At 35.0% G+C, this 21833-nt stretch overlaps 3 protein-coding genes across 3 annotated transcripts; 1 reads left to right on the forward strand and 2 right to left on the reverse strand.

Moving 5' to 3' along the window:
* Positions 1 to 2370: 2370 nt before the first annotated feature.
* On the forward strand, positions 2371 to 3309 carry LOC122105391 (olfactory receptor 5AS1-like). The gene has a single exon (XM_042676650.1). The coding sequence runs from the start codon at positions 2371 to 2373 to the stop codon at positions 3307 to 3309; it is 939 nt and encodes a 312-aa protein (XP_042532584.1).
* Positions 3310 to 8372: 5063 nt separating this feature from the next.
* On the reverse strand, positions 8373 to 9338 carry LOC122104737 (olfactory receptor 10AG1-like). Its single transcript, XM_042675673.1, has one exon. It carries the CDS (start codon positions 9276 to 9278, stop codon positions 8373 to 8375), a length of 906 nt encoding a protein of 301 aa, XP_042531607.1. The 5' UTR covers positions 9279 to 9338.
* An 8157-nt stretch (positions 9339 to 17495) lies between these two features.
* On the reverse strand, positions 17496 to 20282 carry LOC122105252 (olfactory receptor 10AG1-like). Its single transcript, XM_042676410.1, has 2 exons — positions 20267 to 20282; positions 17496 to 18445 (listed from the first exon to the last, which is right to left on the reverse strand). The coding sequence occupies exons 1-2, from the start codon at positions 20280 to 20282 to the stop codon at positions 17496 to 17498; spliced, it is 966 nt and encodes a 321-aa protein (XP_042532344.1).
* Between the last annotated feature and the right edge of the window lie 1551 nt (positions 20283 to 21833).

Below are 21833 nucleotides of genomic sequence, written 5' to 3' on the forward strand. Positions count from 1 at the left end.
TGAAACTCTTTAGTTTGATGCAATCCCTTTTGTCCAGTCTTTCTTTGATTTGCTGTGTTTCTGGATCTTAGGAAGTTTTGACCATGCCTAGGCATTCTAGTGTTTCCCTTACTCCTCCCTGATATTGTCATAGTATCTTACCTTAAATTGAGTACTTAGATATATATTGAATTGATTCTGTTTCAAGGTTATATATATAAAGATCTAGCATCAGTTTTATGCATGTGGATAGCCAATTTTACCAGCCCTATTTGTTCACCAGCACAACTATGTTCATTGCAGCATTTACTATAATCAAGATATGGAATCAAACCAGATGCCTTTCATTGGACCAATGGTTATGAAAATGTGGTATATAACACAATGGAATTCTACTCATCCATCAGAGATATTGTGCCATTGATAAAGAAATAGAAATAATTGATAAAATACATTGAGTGAAGCATGTCAAACCCAAAGAAACATAGGTTGCATGGTTTCTCTCATTTGTGATAATTAAAATGTGCCTATAAATCTACAAGTCAACACAGTGGATGTCGGTGAAACAACTTACACTGGGAAATGATAACTTATATGCATCTCTATGCATTCACACACAGTGAGACCAAAGGAGGATATTCTTAGGACAGGATCACAAAGGCTCAATAATGATGTGAATATGAACATTTAAAATAATATTTACCAAAATGAACTCCAAGTACTTTAAACAAGAGGCTTATATTTCTTTATTTCTGTTTTAGTTTTCTTTTCCTTTTGTCTTGTTTGTTCTGCCTTTGGGAAGGTAAGTGGAGCAAAGAAATAATGGAAAAAAGGGTGAACCAATGAAAAGTAATACTCAATAGACACTATGTTGGAAATGAGCTATAAAATTTTTGAGTGGGGATGTGAGGGAAAAACAGAGAACAATGAAGGGGTTACATTGTCCAAAAAGAAACGTACTTATTACCTGACTTATATAACTGTTAGCCCTCTGTACATCACCTTTAAAATAACAATAACAATATACATATATATATATATATATATATAATTAAAGCCACAAATTCTCCATAATACTAAGAAAAGAATAAGTAAACCATCTTTATCTCATTTGAAAAAGAATGTTATGTCCATTTGACTTTCTACAGGGCAAAATCATTCTTTCCATACAGGATGCTCAATTCTGTAAGAATTCTCTTTATAAAATGTGCTGGACTCCTGGGAGTTAGTGGCTCATGTCTGTAATTGTAGCTACTAAGGGGCTGAGATATGAGGATCATAGTTTCAAGCCAGCCCAACAAGTTTGAAGGTATGCCACAAGTGTCCCAGTACTAACCTTAGTGGATAAAGGTAAGAAACAGCACCCTGAGCACAACCCCAGGACTCACACACACAAACACACTCAGACACACGTACACATGCACAAAAACACACTCAAATTTACCAAATACATAACTATAAAAAGAAATGGTACTGTAATATACTGAGTGTTGATCCATCTCTTTATAATCATAGCCCTGTAAATGTGTACCTTCAAGAGAAAAAAGTATAGAAGAGGAAGAATTCTCATTAGTGGCTCAATTAACAAAACTAAAAAAATATATTTTTGTTTGTTTTTTTGATGTGGGGCTTGAAAAAAAATTAAAGAAGGATAAATCAATTTCTGTCCCTCATTTTACTAGCTGCTTCTTTAAATCCTCTCATCTCTTAGAATATTATTGTGTATTACATTAATTTTCTCCCTCCATAGATACAAATTATTTTTATTGTAATGGTGATGTAGAGAGGGGGTATAGTTAAATAAATCAGGTAATGTGTACATTTTTGAACAATGTCACCTCCTCCCTCATTATCTCCCAGTTTTTCCCTTCCCAAATGCCCTTGTCCCCAATTTGTGTAATTTATTTCCAACATAGCGTCTAGTGAGTATCACAGCTGAATTGGTTCAAATACAATGCTGTGGATAAAGAGAATGTAGTTTAACTGTGGGCATATCTTCCAACTCTTATCTCAATTATCCTTTAGAAGGAGAAACATCAGTTTAGGATTGCAAAAATACAATGTCACCTCTATAGAACATTGTCATATTTCTCCTAATATCAAATCCTATTTCCTAAGCCAATTATTAACACATCATATAAAATGCATAATTATCATGAAATAATATATGTGAAGGAATACATTTTCTGAAAAAAGTGATAATTTTGTTTTCATTAAGTGAAAAAGGCAAACAAAATCATATCACACGGAATGCCAGATCCGTGATATTTTTAACCATGTATTTGCTTCTTTAAAAGGCAGAATAAAGATTGTGGTCCACTCATCACCCAGGTCAATTCAGATTGTCTGATTCCATTTACCTCCAATGAGAAAAAGAAGAAAACTCCAAAGATGTCAGAGAAAAATTATTCTGTGCCTACCGAGTTCATCTTTGTTGGATTCACGGATTCTCTCCCTCTCAGAGTCACACTGTTCTTCATATTTCTCATCGTCTATTCATTAACAGTGGTGGGAAACATGGGCTTAATAATTCTCGTTAATACAGTTTCAAGTCTACAAACCCCTATGTATTACTTCCTTGGTAACTTGTCTTTCTTAGACATCAGTTACTCCACAGCAATTACCCCCCAAATGCTGGTCAACTTCTTGGCTTCCAGAAAGAGCATCTCTTTCTATGGCTGTGTGGTCCAGATGCTTTTCTTTGCTTGCTTTGCAGACGCCGAGTGCCTCATCTTGGCAGCAATGGCCTATGACCGCTATGCGGCCATCTGCAGCCCCCTGCTGTACTGCACGCTGGTGTCCAGGAGCGTCTGCCTCGGTCTCATTGTGCTGGCCTATTTCTGTGGAAGTGTCACGTCGCTGGTGCACGTCTCCCTCACGCTTCGGCTTCCCTTTTGTGGGTCCAACGTGGTCAATCATTTTTTCTGTGACATCCCTCCCCTCCTGGCTCTGGCCTGTGCAGATACCCACCTCAATGAGCTTTTGCTCTTTGCTTTGTGTGGCACAATCCAGATCAGCACTTTTCTAGTCATATTCGTCTCTTATTTCCGCATCCTTTTAACCGTTTTGAGCATCAAGTCCTCAGGAGGGCGAAGCAAAACTTTCTCCACCTGTGCATCCCACCTCACAGCCGTCACTTTATTCTATGGAACACTGCTGTTCACATACTTACGCCCCACCACCAGCTATGCCCCAGACAGTGATAAGGTGGTGGCAGTGTTTTATACAGTTGTCTTTCCTATGTTTAACCCAATGATCTATAGCTTCAGAAACAAGGATGTGAAGAATGCCCTTAAAAAGCTCTATGAACGAAAATGGATTTTCAAATGACCAAGAATTTAAGGTTTAGCTGGAGCTGGCGGCCCACACCTGAAATCCTAGCTACTCATCAGTCTGAGATCTGAAGACCTTAGTTTGAAGCCATACATGTTAGGAAAGTCTTTGAGACTCTTATCTCTAGTTAACTATATCCACATAGACACAAAACGTCAGAAAAAGAGATGTTGCTCACTGGTAAATGCTAGCTTTGGCCAAAAATACAAACATAATCTGAAGAAAGGCACCCAAGCCTTGAGTTCAATCCCAGTACCAAAGCAAAAACAAACAATAAAACAAAACAAACAGAAAAGACATAAGAAGAATTTGGTCATAGGGTTGGATGGGTGTTAATCAAGTGGTAACATGGCCTTCTAGCAATTGTGAGGCCATAAATTCAAACTTCTATACTGCCAAGGAAATACAAAGGCTATGTTTTTCTTTCCAATCTCAAATGGTCATCCTCACCCTCAGAAACCAGATCATGCAAACTTCACTTGTAATTTATTACAAATTTGCCAATAATTTTTTAATGTGATATGTAGGTCACTTTGAGTAGCATGCATATACATCCATATTTATTCTTCTAGTAAATAAGCATATTACAATTTATTTTTAACTTCTTTTACCCATATTTTATGGCTATTAATTTGAACAATAAAGTTAAATTTATTCCTGAATTTTTGTTCTATTGCTATTGTAAATGACATTTACTTCCCTTATTTTGTTCCAGGCATTTGCATAATTCTATGTTCATGTCTTATATATACTTTTCTCTTTCATAAGTCCACCAATTGCTGACACTAGTGGGATGTTTAGGATACTGAGAACAGTAAACTGCAAAAAAAAATTTAGAAATAGTGACCGCAGAAGACAACTATGATCTCAGAGTAATAGGACAAATGTTACATTTATAGTTCATATCTATATGTTAAATTCTTGTGGATATAACCTTAGAAGATTCCAGGGAGTAGTCTTTAGGAAAATGAATTGTGAAAAAGCATATTAATAATATGAGATGTCATAGCACCTGAAATTGTCATCTAAAATTGAAACATAATATCTTCAACTAAACTTGCACCATGCCTTTAAGTTCCTCTAATTAATGTGTTTTGATGTTATAGTCTCTGCTTTTCTTTTGGTTCCTTACTGTCATGGTGTGCTCAAAAGTGTGCCCATAGTAGGCACTGAAGGCTCAAGTCTGTATTCCTAGTTACTCAGAAGCCTGAGATCAGAGGGTTGCAATCTGAAGCCAGCCTGAGCAGAAAAGTCTGCGTGACTCTTTTTTAGAAACAGATTCATTATAAAGCTAACGTATAGAGGAGTTACAATTACATATGTCAGGCAATGAATACATTTCCTTTTTAACAGTGTCACTTTCTCCCTCATTCTCTACCAGTTTTTCCCTCCCATCTCCTTCCTCAAGTTGTATAGTTCATTTCCAACATAGTGTCTAGTGAGTTTCACTGCTGTATTGGTTCAGTCTTTCTGTGCTTCCCCTCCCCCACCCCAAATCAGGTAAACATACACAAGACAAAAGGAACAGAAATCAAAAACAGCTACAGAATGGAATAAACCAAAGAAAAAAAGGAAAGAAGCCAGCCCAGGCTGGCTTTGAATTGCAATGTTCTTATATCAGCCTTCTGAATACTAGGATTAAAGACATGAGCCACCAGTGAACTCCAAGAGAGGGAAGCAAGAGGATTTTTATTGTATTGTTTATGGTTCTGCATGGCTCTTATCTCCAGTAAACGACAAAACATGCCAGAAGTGGAATTGTGGCTCAAGTGACAGAGCCTTGAGTAAGAAAAATAGAAGAAAGAAAAAGAAAAAAGAATGCTCAGTGCTCAGAGACAGTGCTTGAGCCCTGAGATCAAGTCCCAGTTCTGGTATATACAAAAATGTGTGTTTAAAGCCCTTGGTTTATTCTCACACCAGTTCTGCCAGGCACAGAAACCCAATAGCTGCCCACACTCTTGACATAGAATGACCAAAGCCTTTCTTAGCTGTGGCTGCTCTCAATCTGTACCTCAGAAGCCTCATCAAAGGCTGCAGTGACACCTGTCTTTTACCCTTAAGCTTGAACTGAGAGTTTTTAGAATGAGGGGATATTGATCTTGGTTAAATGCTTTTCTGCATCTATTCAAATGATTAATATGGTTAGGACCTGTGTTGTGCCAATATGATAGATTGTAACTTCTGATTCACGTATGCTGAGCCATCCTTGTGTCCTTGGACAGCATCTCACTTGATCAGGGTGAATGGACTTTTCCATATGCTGGTAAGAGTGGCTAAAGACTTTGTTTATCTGAGATTAGCCTGTAGTCCCTTTCTTTCTTTCTTTTTGGTATTATCTTGTTCTAGTTTAGGGATCAGGACAGTGTTGGCCTTACAGAATAAATTTGGAAGCACTCTTCTTACTATAAAATATTCTGAACAGTTTGAGTAGAATTGGTATCATAACTTGAATTGTTCTCTTTAAGCATACAAGATAGGTTTTTTTTAACTTTTAATCCTGGAGTCACTTCAGGAAAACAGTGACTTGTTATTCCATCTATACATTTCTCTAACAGAAGTTTTTGTTTTTGTCTGGAGCAAGCATTCAGCTCCTGGAGTTCCAACATTTACCGACCCATTACTGAGCATCTACCACATGTCTACCTTGTGGTAGCTACATACATGTTATTTGCCATTCAGTGAAGCTGCATACACATACCATCCCCATCCAAAGTGAAAGTGTGAGGAGTGAGGTTGCCCTGTTGAAGGCAAATCCCTCAGGAATGTAGGCATCTTCTCATGTCACCACTGAGTAAAAACAACTGAAAGACAATTTCATATGTTTTGTGGATTATTAGTAAATGATCTTCCTTTGCACCCTAATCCTTCTCCTAAAATCTAATCCTTATTCTTCATAGCTTCCACCAGTAACTTCTTCCCCACAGTCGACAATCAGCTAAGATATTTGTGACTTCTCTGATTTTGACAGACTAATGGAAATATTTTAAGGGATCATTCTCTTAAGAAGGTACAATGCATATAAATACACATTTTCCTGTCCTGTCACTCCTCTGGGGATAAGACTAGAAACTGGACTAACCACTAGAGTCTTAGCAAATTTTCCAATGCCTAGACCAGTTCAGAAAATCATAGTTTTTAATATTCCTTGAAACATTTGAAATACTTATGCTTGAGTTTATTTTAAACATTTTCCAAATGGAAAAAAATCCTAAAATGTATCTTTAGGACAGAGATACTTTAAAGTTTGAGATTTCTTCATTCCCTGTTGTGTGTTTATCAGATTACTTTTTTCAATGACCTGGTTGTGCTGGAGTCAATGAACATTTTATTGTTCTGATGTTTCAAAACAATTTTGCTCATTCTTACAAATTTCTTTTCATTTAATTTTATTTCTATTTACATTTTTTTCCTTTGGAATGTCATACAAATCTTGTTCACAGAACGAATCAACCGGCATTCTGACAGTTGTAAATTTTGAATTAGGTATTATTGAATGATGAAGCATTATGGATTCATAGATGTGGAATAAGTTAAGCACAAAATTACATGTTAGATGACATAATTACATATTCAAAAATGGAAAAATAAATTTAAGTGTTAAGAGAAGCTCCAAAGAATAATTTTCAAGTCAATGAAGTATCTCTGTTGTTCTTGAAGCTACATGGAAAATGTACCACATTTTCATGGCTTCAAATTTGAACACGTATTATTTTATATTGTATGATATTGTCATATTCTTTATTACTAAATAAACATTAGAAACTCTTAATATCATACATGGATGAATAAATACCAAAACCTTTTAAATTTTTGTCATGATATTTCTAATAAAATAATTTATTTTACTAATGCATTTTAATTTACAAATTTACTTCTTTGGGTCTTTAGTTGTACTTTTCTAGTAAACTATTATGAAACATAAATCCACCTTTATAATGCTTGAACAGGTTAACAGATTTGTGTCTGCAACAGATGATACATTCAATAAATAATATATGCAAAAGACTGGACATTCAATAAAAAAGAATTGTAGTTTAAAATACGGGTAAGAACAGCCAGGTTTCAATGGCTCACACTGACAATTCCAACTTCTCAGAAGGCTGAAAGCCTAAGGAATGTGGATCAACACAAACTCAGGCAGAAAATTCCAGGAGAGTCATTCTCCAAAGCATCATCATAAATCTGGTCTGGAGTTTCAACTCAAGTAGCAGAATACCAACCGAGAAAGCAAATAAAACAAGTGTGAATCTCTGACTTCAAATCCCAGTACCACCAAGGAAAAAAATGTGTGTGGAGGTGGCATATGTCTGTAATTTCAACTACTGGGGAGGTAGAGACAGGAGGATATTATTCAAGCCCAGCTCAGGCAAAAAGTTAGTGAGACCTTTTATCAAAAACATGGTAAGCATGGTGTTACACACATGTATCATAGCCACACAGAGAGTGGGTGTAGGAAGACTGCTATCTGAGGTCATTAGGTTGCTGAGAACATTGGAGATGTAATTTTTTATCTTTTGGAGAATAGAGACAAAATAGAAGCAGTACATGTATACTCAATATTCATTTTTAAAAGAATACTACTATTTGGTCGTCATAAATAATACTTATTGCTACATGTAAATTATTTCTATTACTATAAATAAAGTCATTCCCAAAGAAAAAATTATATTTCCCTAACACACTAAGAGAAGGATTACTACAATAAGCTAATAAAGACAGAAGGAGGGAAAGGATATTGATTGGGAGTCTATACCTTTTCCATTGGCTACAAACACTGTCTGGTAGTACAAAAAAACATAAGCCCCATTAAACTTATCTTGTGCTATTCAGGCCACGTCTCACCAAAATTACAAATGAAAGGAAAATTTGGTGTCAAACTATATCTTCACAATTGATTTGATTGCTACTTTGGCAACACTGAAATCCTTAAAAGAAAAATCCTGGGTACAATGTTGATGGTAAATCTATAATGAATTATTATTTTAAAAGAATATAAGGGCAAAATGTTCTCTTAACTAAGTGACATAACTGTAAAATAACATTTCTCAGTTTTCAAGTTCTCATTTCAATCCCTTGGTTTTTAATTTTTTTAGTGCCATCAGGATGTCTTTATTCCTCATAGAGTATATGATTGGATTCAAAGTCGGGATAAAGACAGTATAGAAAAGAGACAACAGTTTCCCCAGTCCTTCAGACTGGTTGGTTTGGGGTTGTAAGTAAGTGATACTGGCTGTCCCATAGAATAAGACCACAACTATCAAGTGAGATGAACAGGTGGAGAAGGCTTTTGACCTTCCTCTGGCTGATGACAGTTGCAGAATATTGGAGATGATTTTGCCATAGGAGACAATGATCAACAGAAAGGGCACAGTGACAATAACCACTGCCACCACATTGGCTTCTACCTCATTTACAAATGTGTCACCACAAGCAAGCTTGAGCACTGGAGGGATATCACAGATAAAATGGTTAATCCTGTTAGACCCACAAAAAGGTAAAGAGAAAATCTGATAGGTTTCTCCAATCACAACTGGAATCACACTGATCCAGGAGGCAGCCACCAGCTGCACGCAGACTTTTTGGTTCATGATCAGAGCATAGTTCAGGGGGTGACAGATGGCCACATAGCGGTCATAGGCCATGACTGTCAGTAGGAGGCACTCTGTGCCCCCAAGAGTAAGGATTAAACACATCTGGGCAGCACAGGCAAACAGAGAAATATTTCCTTTCCGGGTACAAAGGTCCATGAGCATTCTGGGGATGGTGACTGTCACATAACAGATCTCCAGAAAGGAAAAGTGGCTAAGGAAAAAATACATGGGGGTCTGAAGATTAGGGTCAAGTTTTGTTAGTAGTATGATGATGCTGTTGCACATCAGAATAGTCACGTACATGAGTAAAAATATCCCAAAAAGAATCCACTGGAGATGAGGATTACCAGAAAACCCCATGAGAACAAATTCCATCACAGTAGAGGTATTTGAGTTTTCTGTTCTAATTTTCTCTCCATCTGCAGAGGTGGTAAATTCAAGATGATTAATTACACTAGGTTAGTATTACACTGGAGTCCCATTATCTCATGTGAATGCATGAACATGTGAAAGCAATCTCATAAATGGTTTCTCCCATTTTCTGGCTTTGATTGTATAAGTTGAGAAGTCAAGCTTCAGGATGGACTGGTTTTGCCATTAAAGTAAGTTCCATTCAAGAAATAAGACTCATTTTATTAGACATAGTATAATATGACCAGGTTATTGAAAAGTAAAAGTTATTGTTGCAAGCAGATGGTGGAGAAATAATATCTCATCATTTTGTTCTTATTGAAATTATGTTACATCCATTTTCTTTAGACTCTTCTGTGTGACTTTTTTTTGCATTTCTTTCCTTATTTATTCTAAATGAGTTTAGGTCCTTTCTATTTTACCACAGTGGACAACCAATTTTCCTTCTCAAAAGTCTGTCACTGAGAAAATGTATTCATTGTTACTTATTTATTATATACCCTTGCTTTGTTTGTTTATTTTTTGTATATCTTTCCGTTCTTTAACAATAAATATGAAATACATTAATTTTTAATTAATACTTCTTGTACGGTATATAATAAATATTAACCAAGTGCTGAGAAAATAAATATGACCGATTCCTCATATTATTATTACTATACTTATTTTCTTTTCCATGTGTGGCTTAAAATTTTTTAACAATTACCTTAGAACCTAATAATTTTTATTATTATTTTTATTGTGAAAATACTGTACAGAGGGGTTACAATTACATGGGCAAGATAACGAGTACATTTCTTATCAAGCATTGTTGTCTCCTTTGTTTCCCTTTTCCATTCCTTCCCATCTCCCACCTACCCCACCTACACCCCCCAGCCAAAGTTGTAAAATTAGTTTTTCAACATAACAACTTATACATCTCATTGTTGTAATGGGTCCAACTGTATCCCTGTTTAAACACTTTGCTTTTTCCCTTCTCCTCCACAAATTATACCAACATCAAATACAGGGGTATTTGAAAGCAGGGGTTATCCATGAGAGAGGGACATACAAAGCAATAAAAAAAAGTCATCTTATAAATATGTTCATTCTTTTACTATCTAATAAAACTCCTTTTCGTTTGTCCTTCAATAATATTATTTCTAAAAGTAGAGCTTTTAGTAAATCCAATTATTATTTACTTTGGCCATACAAGAAGCCAAATTCTTGATATTGAAATCTGAAATTAAATCGATATACACTTTTACTGCTTCTGAAGTGTATCATCCAATACAAATTACTCCACACAGCTTCATCGTTCCCAGCATATTTCCTTAATGCTAGCTCTCTTCAATATTTAAAAGAAATAGATGTTTTCTTTTTTTCCTAGTTACTATATATATAAAATTACTAAACTAATCAGATCATGTGTTTGTTATTATGCATTTATGCATGTTAATATTTAATGTATATATTGACTTTTATATTAAAAGTATGCATGTTCCATTCATATTTGTCCTTTAGTTTATGTTAAATATTTTATTGTTAATGTCCTGACTAGCATTTGACATATATCTAGTGATGAAATTTATAATACGTACCCATTAAATAGTTTAACCACTCCTTTGCAGATAAAGAACACAAACTTTCATGCCTTTACTTTTATTAATTCAGAATTATCCTTAAATACATGGTTCAAACAGACTTGTTAAAGCTTACCTTGATAAATTTGCATGATGAGGTCTAAAAGAATCTAAGTAATGGTTAGTCTATAAAGTTTTAACCTCCCTCAGAAAGTCACACTGTTTCTACAATATCTTTGCTCGCTTCAAACTTCAATTGCTCTTAAATAAAATTCATCACACTGCCCCAAGGGATGATTTTCTCTTGTGTGTCAATTTAATTTCTAGAGAATGGCCCTGCTTGGCCATTGTCCAGGTTCATTATTCAAAACTAGGATCTTGGGAGTGGCTCTGTGGCTCAAGTGGTAGAGCACTCACCTTGAGCTGAAGAGCACAGGGACAGTGCCCAAGCCCAGAGTTCAAGCCCCCCATGACTGACCAAAACAAAAAACAAAAAACTAGGATCTTTTGTAGACCAGTCCATTTTATTAATCCATCATGTACACATAGCTACTACTACTGGACTGGGAGAGGCTGGGACAGTGAAATAGTAGTTAATTGTCTAGTTTTAATGTCCATTAAAAAAGGAACAGAATTTCTAGTCATTGCATTTAAATCGATCTGGGCTTTTCCTCACAATATATTTTTCTTAATTTGTACAAATTCCTACCACTGAAAAATTTGACACTTGTTCACTGACACATACATGCCATGCTTGCCTTTTGCTATTTAGTATAGTAGAACCCTCTTTAGAATTGTAACTTTTATTACTGATTTAACTCATAGGGAACTTAAAGCAAATCATCCCTGGATAACAAAATCTGGATTATTAAAAATACATATTCAGCACCAATTTTTCTCGACTGTAATAATTATGCCTATAATGAGATGTAGCATCAATATGTTTTTTCCAACTTGTTAGACAATTACTTTTTTCTGGTACTTATTTGAATATTTGAGAATTTTGCTCTAAGTGTCTGTTTAGTTCTTTAAAAAAAATCAAAACAAAACAGAATCTCAAAATTCCTTCCTGAGTTTCCTATGTTCTTATTCAAATTCCTGAATTTCTCATCCGTGTGTGTGTGTGTGTGTGTGTGTGTGTGTGTGTGTGTGTGTGTGTGTCTGCATGAGTTTGTGTGCATAGTTCAGTTTAAATTTAAGGCCTCTCTCTCCTCTTTCCATTCATTGCTAGCACTGACCATTTGAGTCACATCTCTACTTCTGGGTTAATGTTGGTTAATTGAAGATCAGAATCTCACTTTATTTTTAATTCCTAGGCTTATTATGTCTCAGCTTTCAGATCTCAACATCCCAAGCAGCTATGATTACAGGTGTGATACAACAGCACCCAACTGACCACTTCTTGATGTGACGTCCTAAATCTTTCATTTTTTGTTTGCATTTCTTTGAGTTTATCAATCAATTGTAAGATAAGAATTCTAAGTTCTTCATTTAATATTTCAACTGTTTCTGTATTTAGGATTCTATTAACACGTGGCTGGAAACATTTGGAGGTGTCATGATTGTTTTGCTTTTAGGCATGTTTTTTTAAGTTTCTTATTGTGAAAATACCATAAATAGGGGTTACAGTTACATGAGCAAGGTAATGAGTACATTTCTTATCCAGCATTGTTGCCTCCTTCTTTATTTTACCCCTACCATCCCTTCCCTCCCACTTCCTCAGCTACACTCCTCCCGCCCTGCCCCCCCATATAGTAAAGTTCATTTTTTGACATAGCGTCTTGTACATCTCATTGTTGCAATGGGTAAATCTGTATCCCTATTTAAACAATTTGTTTTTTCCTTTCCCCTCCCCAAATTTTACCAACATCACATATAGTGAAAACAGGGATTATACCATGGGGAAGGGACATACAAAGCAACAACAAAAAAAAATCATATGGTACCTTATAGATATGTTAGAAACAATAGCAAGGAAGAAAAATAAACACTTATATTTCTATTTTGTTGTGATAGTTACCAATTTTTGAATTAGACTTCTTGAGTTAGTAAAACTCTCTGCTATTGTTCAGAAAAGAGAAAGCACATAATAGGAAATCAGCAATAATTCAACAAACCACACATTTCAATATAGTAAAATACAATTGGAACAATATTATCAGGAAACTTAGAAAATTAAAAATCTGGGTACTTTTGTAGGAAACACTAGGGATATTTAGAAGTTATTTAAATGATTAATAATATAAGTGATGGATGGGGCAAAAGAAAAAGAGAAGCAAATTTTAAGAAGAAAACAATATCTGACAAAGTTATAAAGAAATAGTAGAAATGGCTTTGTGATGCTAGCTAATGTTTGCTATTCTTGCTATTTAGGATACAGAGTTTGGGAGGCCAGCCCAGATAGAAATGATTGTTAAATTCTATCTCTAACATAACAGCAAAACTGAAGGCAGAATGCATGGCTCAAATTGTAGAGTATAGGCCTAGTAAAGGTAGAAGCCCTGAATTTGAATCACAGTTTTTCCCCCAAAGTACTAATAATAGTAATATGCTAACCAATAAAATAAATTCATAAAAGATAAACGAAAAAGAGCAGTAGACAATGAATTTTTTTCTGATGTGAAATATGCTGAAGATGTTTATATATTTTTCTTTTTGTATTTATCTTTGGGCTGAGGCATTGAAGTACAGATTCAATTTCTCTCAGGAGCCTAGAAAGGTTAGAACAGAAATCATTGTCTTTCAGCTAATCCCTACCCTGACTTTTGTCAGCAACAAAATGGTACTGGCCAATTATGCCCTGACCATTGCTGGGTGGAATGGTGAATTGCTACTATTGCTTTCCCATATTCAGCTTTAATATTGTGGGAAGTACAGTACCTATTCGTTGATTCTCCCTGTCAGCTAAGTATGAGGATATCTGTTAGATTTTGCCTCTATTCTCTGCCAATGAAAGCACAGCTTGGCAATGATTGAGTCTTTGGAATTCTGAATAAAACAAAGCGAACTAGAGCAACACACCACTGCTTTGGATTTTATTTCTTATGGGAAACAACAAAAGAGACATATAACATGGGAAGTCAGTCCTCTGCTTTCCTACCGGGAGCAGGTTGAAGTTCCCATTTTTAACTGCAATTAAGAAAAAAAAAGAAAAGAAATAAGCACGCATACAACTTTGAAGAATTCTGGGATCTGATGAATTCATTGAAAATAAGATGTAGGCATTAAACAAGCTTAAAGACATAAGAAGGGTATTTTAGAAATTGGAGCAAAGCCTTATCCAAATATTGGGAAATAAATAAGTATCCAAGTACAAAGAGCATATAGACTCCAGAGAATGTAGATCAGAAAACATCATATCAAACATGAAATGTCAAGCTAAATGAAAAAGCAAAGGATATTGAGAGGTGAGGGGAAAAGAGTCCAACTATATACATGAGCAAATGATAAGATTAAGTTCACATCACTCAGTTGAACCACAGAAGATATAACATATAATGCCATAGTTAAAACATGGGGAACAATTAACTGTAAACCAAAAATAATATACCCAGCTAACTTAGCCTTTAAAACTGAATGTGAAATAAAGACTTTAAAATACAAACAAATGAAAACAATTTCTAACCACTAAGACTACATTTCAGAATATACACAAAGAAATACTTCCCATAGGAAAGGTAATCATAACAAAATAGATTAGGTAAGAATAAATTTCATAGGAGAAATAGATGTACATAAGATCAGTATGAAAGAATCCATCAGTTTAAAACTCAACTCTACAGATAAATGAGAGTGAGAAAAAATAAAAGAATAAAAAGTGATACAGTCAACAGGGAAGACAAAGAACAAAAATCACAAGGACCAGAAAATATTTTTCAATAGTAATGTTAATTATAAAAGGTCTTACATTTCTAAAAAAGATCATCTATCTATGAAAGACAAGATTCAACTGTTGTTTCTCTACAAAAGACTTAAAGAGAAACCTCTCTGAAGAAGAAAGAAGGATGGCCAATAGACACATGAAGAAATGCTCAACCTCTCTAGCCATAAAAGAAATGCCAATCAAAACAACATTGATATACCACTTCACCCCAGTTAGAATGGCTATAATCAAGAACTATAATAACAATAGATGCTGGAGAGGATGTGGACAGAAGGGAATCTTACTGCGTTGTTGGTGGGAGTCTAAACTTGTTCAACCACTTTGGAAAGTAGTATGGAGGTTCCTCGAAAGACTACACATAGAGCTCCCATATGACCCACAATCCCACTTTTGGGCATTTAGCCAAATGATCACAAACAAGACCATACTAAAGCTACCAGCACAACTATGTTTATTGCAGCATTATTTACCCTAGCTAAGATCTGGAACCAACCCAGATGCCCTTCAGTAGATGAATAGATCAAGAAAATGTGGTATATATACACAATAGAATTCTATGCCTCCATCAGAAAGAATGACATTGACCCATTTGTTAGAAAATAGAAAGACTTGGAAAAAATTATATTAAGCGAAGTAAACTGGGCCCAAAGACACAGAGGTCCCATGTTTTCCCTTATTTGCAATAACTTTTATATGTCTGAGACAAGCAGAAAGGTCAGATAAGTTGATGTTAGGTGAAATGAACCCCAAGATGAGTATTCAAATGTTTTTTTCTTTCTTGCAATTGTTTCTAACATATTTATAAGATATTTCTTTGTTGCTTTGTATGTCCCTTCCCCATAGTATAACCCCTGCTTTCATTGTATTTGATGTTGGTATAATTTGTGGAGGGGAAGGGAAAAAACAAATCATTTAAATAGGGATAGGTGGACCCATTGCAACAATGAGATGTACAAGATGTTATGTCAAAAAACAAACTTTACAACTTTGGCTGAGGGGCAGAGGGTAGATGGGAAGGTATGGGAAGGGGGAACAAGCAACAATGCTTGATAAGAAATGTACTCATTACCTTGCCCATATAATTGTAACCCCTCTCTATGGTATTTTCCCAATAAAATAAACAAATAAAAAGAAACATGTCTAACTGGAAAAGAGCATATATTGCCTGGAATTGAAGATTGGAAAATAATATATCATGCAAATTAATTAAAGAAAGAATTCATAGGAAGTAATATATAAAATTTAAAAATATTCTAAATATTCTTGATGCAACAATCCAAATTTGGGTAGAGGGATCATTATCAGCTGTGACAAGACAGGAGACAGTTAATTACAGATGACTTAAGAGATCAAAACTTTAAGGTGATTATTAATTTAATAGTATGTTATTTCTCCAATTGTATGTTGAATAGTTATCTCAAATTAGGTACCCAAATAATCATAAAATTAGTCTCTCACAATTGTTGAGGTAAGTTCAACTTCCTCAAAATAGTTTCATTATTTGTTTGTTTGGTTCCACAATGAGTGTTTGAATTCAGAATCTGGCCTCTATCCATTTGCTTCTCACTTAAGGTTACCACTCTGCCACTTGAACCACCACAATACCACTTCCAGCTTTTTTGGTGATTAATTGAAGAGTCACATGGATCTTTCTTCCTGGGTTGGCTTTGAGCCAGGGTTCTCAGATCTCAGCCTCTAAATAGCTAGGATTATATATGTGAGCTACCAGCACCTGACCCTCTAAAGGTTTTAAAGAAAACTCCTTCCTTCAGTTCTCTATCCTTGGGGATCTTTCCACCTTCCTTGATTTGTGACAATGTCTTCCTTCTTCTTTACAAGATGTTCATTTTTTTTCTCTGTGTCCATTTCCTAAATCTCTTCTATTCTCTTTATTCAAGCTAAGGATCACTAGAAATGGGTTTCCATTCTAAATTATAGTGATCTCATTTCAAAATCCTTACTTCATTATATCTGAAAAAACCCTTCCTTTATTCAAAATCTGTGATTTCTGGATTTCTAGATGGAGTTAATTTTGAGGAAATTATATTCAACTCACAGAGAACACTAAGATATAGGTTCTTAGAAGACAAAATACATGCAGGATATGTCTTTTGAAAAAAATAAGGAGGGAAAACAAAGGAGGAGGTAACAATGCTTGATAGGAAATATACTCATTACATTACTCATGTAACTATAACCCCTCTGTACAGTATATTTACAATAAAATATACTAAAAAGAAATAAATATTGAAATAACAACTGCAAAAAGAAAATTAAAACAGATAAGGAAGAAAATAATATAGACTGTAGTCCTTTGCTTCCACCAGTTTAAGATTCTCTGTTATTTACCATAGAAAAAAACCAAAGCACTGAATCAGAAAAGGGAAGCAAACACTTCTGGCATGTAAAAAATTCAGAAAACTCATCCCAGAACAAAACCCAAATCCATGGTTATAAATCATTTCTCCTTATCTTTCTGATGCCGCTCAGGGAATGTTTTCCTCACTCTAGTTAACAGTGAAAGGGAAGATTAATTTTTCAAAAGGATGTATTTGCAACTGAGTTTATTTGTCCTCTCATTAACCAGAGGCTCTTGTTAGCCTAAAAACTACCAGTGTCCCTTGGCTATAAGAAAGCTAGCAGCGATATTAAATTTCATTATTGAAGAAAGGAAGAAAAAGTGAAATATTCTTTCCTGTTGTAGCTAACTGACAAGCATACAAGATGTGCAAGGCTTCATGCCAGTAACTTATGCAACTGTTTCTTCAGTGCCACGGTAATATCTTTGTTCCTCAGAGTATAGATGACTGGATTCAAAGTAGGGACCAAAATGGTGTAGAAAAGAGAGAGCAGTTTTCCCATCCCTTCATATTGATTTGGTTTGGGCTCTAAATAAGTGATGCTGGCTGTTCCATAAAATAAGACAACCACTATCAGATGAGAAGAGCACGTGGAGAAAGCCTTCGACCTGCCTCTGGCTGAGGTCAATCTCATAATGTTGGAGATGATTTTGCCATAGGAGACCATGATCAACAGGAAAGGAGCCACGATAAAGACGACCACAGCCACGTGGATTGCCATCTTATTCACGAACGCATCACCACAGACAAGCTTGAGCACGGGTGGTATGTCACAGAAGAAATGGTTGATCCTGTTAGATCCACAAAAGGGCAAAGAGAAAATCTGATAGGTTTGTCCGATCACGACTGGAATGACACTGATCCAGGAGGCAGCCACCAGCTGGGCGCAAACCTTGTGGTTCATGATCAGGACATAGTTCAGAGGGTTGCAGATGGCCACGTAGCGGTCATAGGCCATCACTGTCAGCAGGAGGAACTCCATGCCTCCCAGCATAAGGACAAAGCACATTTGCGCAGCACAGGCAAAATGAGAAATGGTTCCTTTTTGGGTACAAAGGTCCCTGAGCATTCTTGGGATAGTGACTGTGACATAACAGATTTCCAAAAAGGAAAAATGGCTGAGGAAAAAGTACATGGGCGTCTGAAGGACAGGGTCCATTCTGGTTATTAGTATTATTATGCCGTTGCACATTAGAATAGTCAAATAGATGAATGAGAATATGCCAAAAAGAACCCACTGGAGCTGAGGCATATCGGAAAACCCCAAGAGAATGAATTCTATCACTGTGGTGGTGTTCGAGTTTTCTCTTCTAGGTTGCTCCCCATCTGCAAATAAAATACGTGTAAGGTGATGAATTCGTCCACGTGTTAAAATAAATTGAACTTTTATCCCACTGACATTAGATATATTAGCGTATTTTATGAGTTTTTAAACAGTTTCCATTCACTTAGCTTAGACAAGTTGAAATTTAAAATTTCATAAGTGAAACGACATATTGGCCATTAAAACGAATTAATAAAATAAATTTCAGGATTTTTATTGGACTTTCTGTAAATTTACCAACTTTCAAGGGAAAACCTAACAGGGAGAAACCATGTTTTTTTTCATTATCCTCAGTAGTGAATTCTGTTACAGATCTTATCTATTGTTTTGTCCTGTCTTGTTTTTGTTCCTCTGTTGTTGTAGTCATGTCCATAATTTTTCTTCTTTACCTTGATAAATTAATTTACTTTTTATGCTCACACTAGAGCTTGAACAATGAGCCTCATATTTTCACTGGGCTTTTGTTGTTGTTTGCTTTGTTTTAAATTTAAATTCTATTGTAAATGTATCATACAGTTACAGTTCCACAAGTAAAGTAACAAGTACATTTCTTTTTGAACAGTGTTACCCTCTCCCTCATTTTCTCCCACCTTTTTCTCCCCACTCCCCAATCTTCTTCCCCCTAAATTGTAAAGTTTACTTCCAACACAGTGTCTAGTGTATATTACTGTTGAACACAGATGGAGCTCTAATACTTGAGCTATGAATGCCATCTTGTTTTTCTGCTGGCTAGTTGAAAATAAGAATATCATGGATTTATTTGCCCAGGCTGTCTCCAAATCATGATGATCTTCAGATCTCAGCCTCGCTAGCTAGCTAGAATTAGGGGCCACTATGGAATTATAGAGCCACTAGAATCTGGCTCTCACTTTTTCAAATCAAGAATTTCCCCTGGAAAACCTTTTTAAATTCTTACTCAAACTATGTTTATGTCCCAGCTTTGTACTCTGATAAGAGTCATTCTGAAAATAATTTCTTAATGAAGAAAAAAATGCTTGCATTACTTTTGCTTTATTTATAACTATCTCTACTTATACAATATTAAAAAAAATCTTGGAATACTACTTCGTTCAAAGTGATTTTTTAATACTACTAACACCTACTATACATGAGTTAAGTTCAGCATGAAATCTGACTTACTCCATAACTATTATACTCATATCTTTCCTCTTGTCAATGGCAATTCCTCCTTTGTCATACAATTCTCTGGCAAGAAAATGTAATTCCCTTTTTACATTTTCCATATCATAATGATGTTTTGTAAAAGTTCTTGTTTGTCTAAAGCCAGTGGACTGTGACTTAACCCCCTCCATGCCAATGGCCAGATCACATGAATATGATTTAAACACAAGGCAAAAATAAGTTTTCTTAATCAATCATTCATTTTAATTTAATCTAATTTGAAGAAGTCAACACTTCTTTTCAGGTTCCACTATACATGTTTTAGTGCTGTACTCTCACTTCCCTTGTTGAACATTTTCCAAATCTTTTCAGATTGTTTAATCTGTATACTATTGTGTTTCACAAGGCAGAGCTTTAAAATTAGTAAATTAAGAAAAGTAGCCTATATTCTCATATTTATTTTGTACTTGTTTCCAATGCTATCTGAAGGAGTTTCAGGAATGCCATTCCTATTATTTGAAAAGTGTCTAATTTTATAATTTAGTAAATTAAGAAATACATGTGATTGAAGAAAGAAAAGAGAGTATATTTCAGATAAAGATCTCTTAATTTTAGGCTTTTCTGATTAATTAGTTTGAATCTTGATCCTCCAAATGAAGGCAATCCTTCAAAAACAGTGGAACATCTTGTTTACAGCTTACCTTTATCGATTTGCATTGAAACAATGTGAGGCGTGGGTTTTTAGATCTTTATTGGCTTTTCCTTATTCTCAAGTAATGCCACTAAATCTATAATATTTTTTGGTCCTTTTATATGTCAATTGCTTTTAAGAAGGAATATTATTGTGTACCCTGGGGAACATCTTCTCTTGTGTATTAATTTAATTTCCAATGGATGTTTATGTTTCTAATGTGTTTTCAAAGATAAACATGGTTTAATCAAACTCTCCTACTATCATTATGTGTCTTTTTTCTGGCTTTTTTTTTCTTATTTATACTGCATTTTGCAATCCCTCTATATAGTATGTTTTCTTCCTTGTCCTATGTGTAATTTTGCTAATATTTCTTCTAAAATTTAGACTTTTCCTGCATGACTCATATACATTCTTCTAGGACATCCATGTATGCAACAAAGTCCCCAACTTCCCAAAGTACCTCAACTTGTATAAAGTATTTCCAAAAAGTATCTCAGCCTCTGCTTGTAGAATTAAATCTATTTTCACTTTTATATACTAAGGGCCATTCAACTTTTAGAAAAATCTTTAAGAAGACAATTTCTGTCACTTATCCAAGAGATCATTTCTTACCTGCCTAAGACATCAGAGACTTGAACCCCAACCACACCATTCTCCAACAGTCTCTCCTCTTCCTTGGGTTTTAAGGATTCAGATTCTAGTAGTAACATTTACCGTCACTGCACAAAATCACCATCTCCAATCCAGACCTGTGTTCACATTGGTCATCAAATCCTAATACTAATCCTATTGAAATAATGAAAGATTCAATTGCCATTTAACAATCACAAGTATGTCTGTTTTCTGGAATATAAACCTATGATAACAACAACAACAACAATAATAGTAATAAGCCTATAATATAACATAATGCAAATATAGTATAATAGTACATATTTAGTTGATTTTCCCTATCAACACAGAGAAATGAAGAGATGAGAATTTGTCTCCTTTTTTTTGAATTTTCTGGTTTTAGACAACTCTGACATCTGTATCTTTCCCAACCTAGAAGATTATATTAGGTACTAAATTTATTTTGGAGTCACTATCTTCTTCTGAAGCCCAACCTGTCCTAGACCTTCTAATTCTCTTGTCTCCTCTCCATTGCTAGGAATATAATTGTGTCACCACAGGGTGTTACCACACCCTGTCTTAAGAAATCAATTTTCTTCCTTCCTTCCTTCCTTCCTTCCTTCCTTCCTTCCTTCCTTCCTTCCTTCCTTCCTTCCTTCCTTCCTTCCTTTCTTCCTTCCTTCCTTCCTGTCTTCCTCAGGGAATAAATGAATTTAATGATTTGGTTAAAATATGCTTTAAATTTTTTAAAGTCAGTTCTATACATAATTAGACATGTTTCATCTCCTTGCATATTTCAAGTATTGCAGTGAATATTACTTATGTAACAACATTAAATATGCTAATATTCACTCCAGGATGTCTTTTATTGTATTTGTAAGCAAATATACGTAATGAAAACAATTCTTTTATGAAGTCACTTCTGAAAATCATTTTACATAAAAGAATGAAAAAAAGTTTCA

The sequence above is a fragment of the Dipodomys spectabilis genome, unplaced genomic scaffold (genome assembly GCF_019054845.1).
Source record: "Dipodomys spectabilis isolate Male_0828 unplaced genomic scaffold, ASM1905484v1 ptg000030l, whole genome shotgun sequence".
Lineage (NCBI taxonomy): Eukaryota > Metazoa > Chordata > Mammalia > Rodentia > Heteromyidae > Dipodomys > Dipodomys spectabilis.

Coding starts and splice junctions, on each gene's coding strand:
- LOC122105391 (XM_042676650.1), top strand. CDS start 2,371: ATGTCAGAGAAAAATTATTCTGTGCCTACCGAGTTCATCTTTGTTGGA.
- LOC122104737 (XM_042675673.1), bottom strand. CDS start 9,278: ATGGAATTTGTTCTCATGGGGTTTTCTGGTAATCCTCATCTCCAGTGG.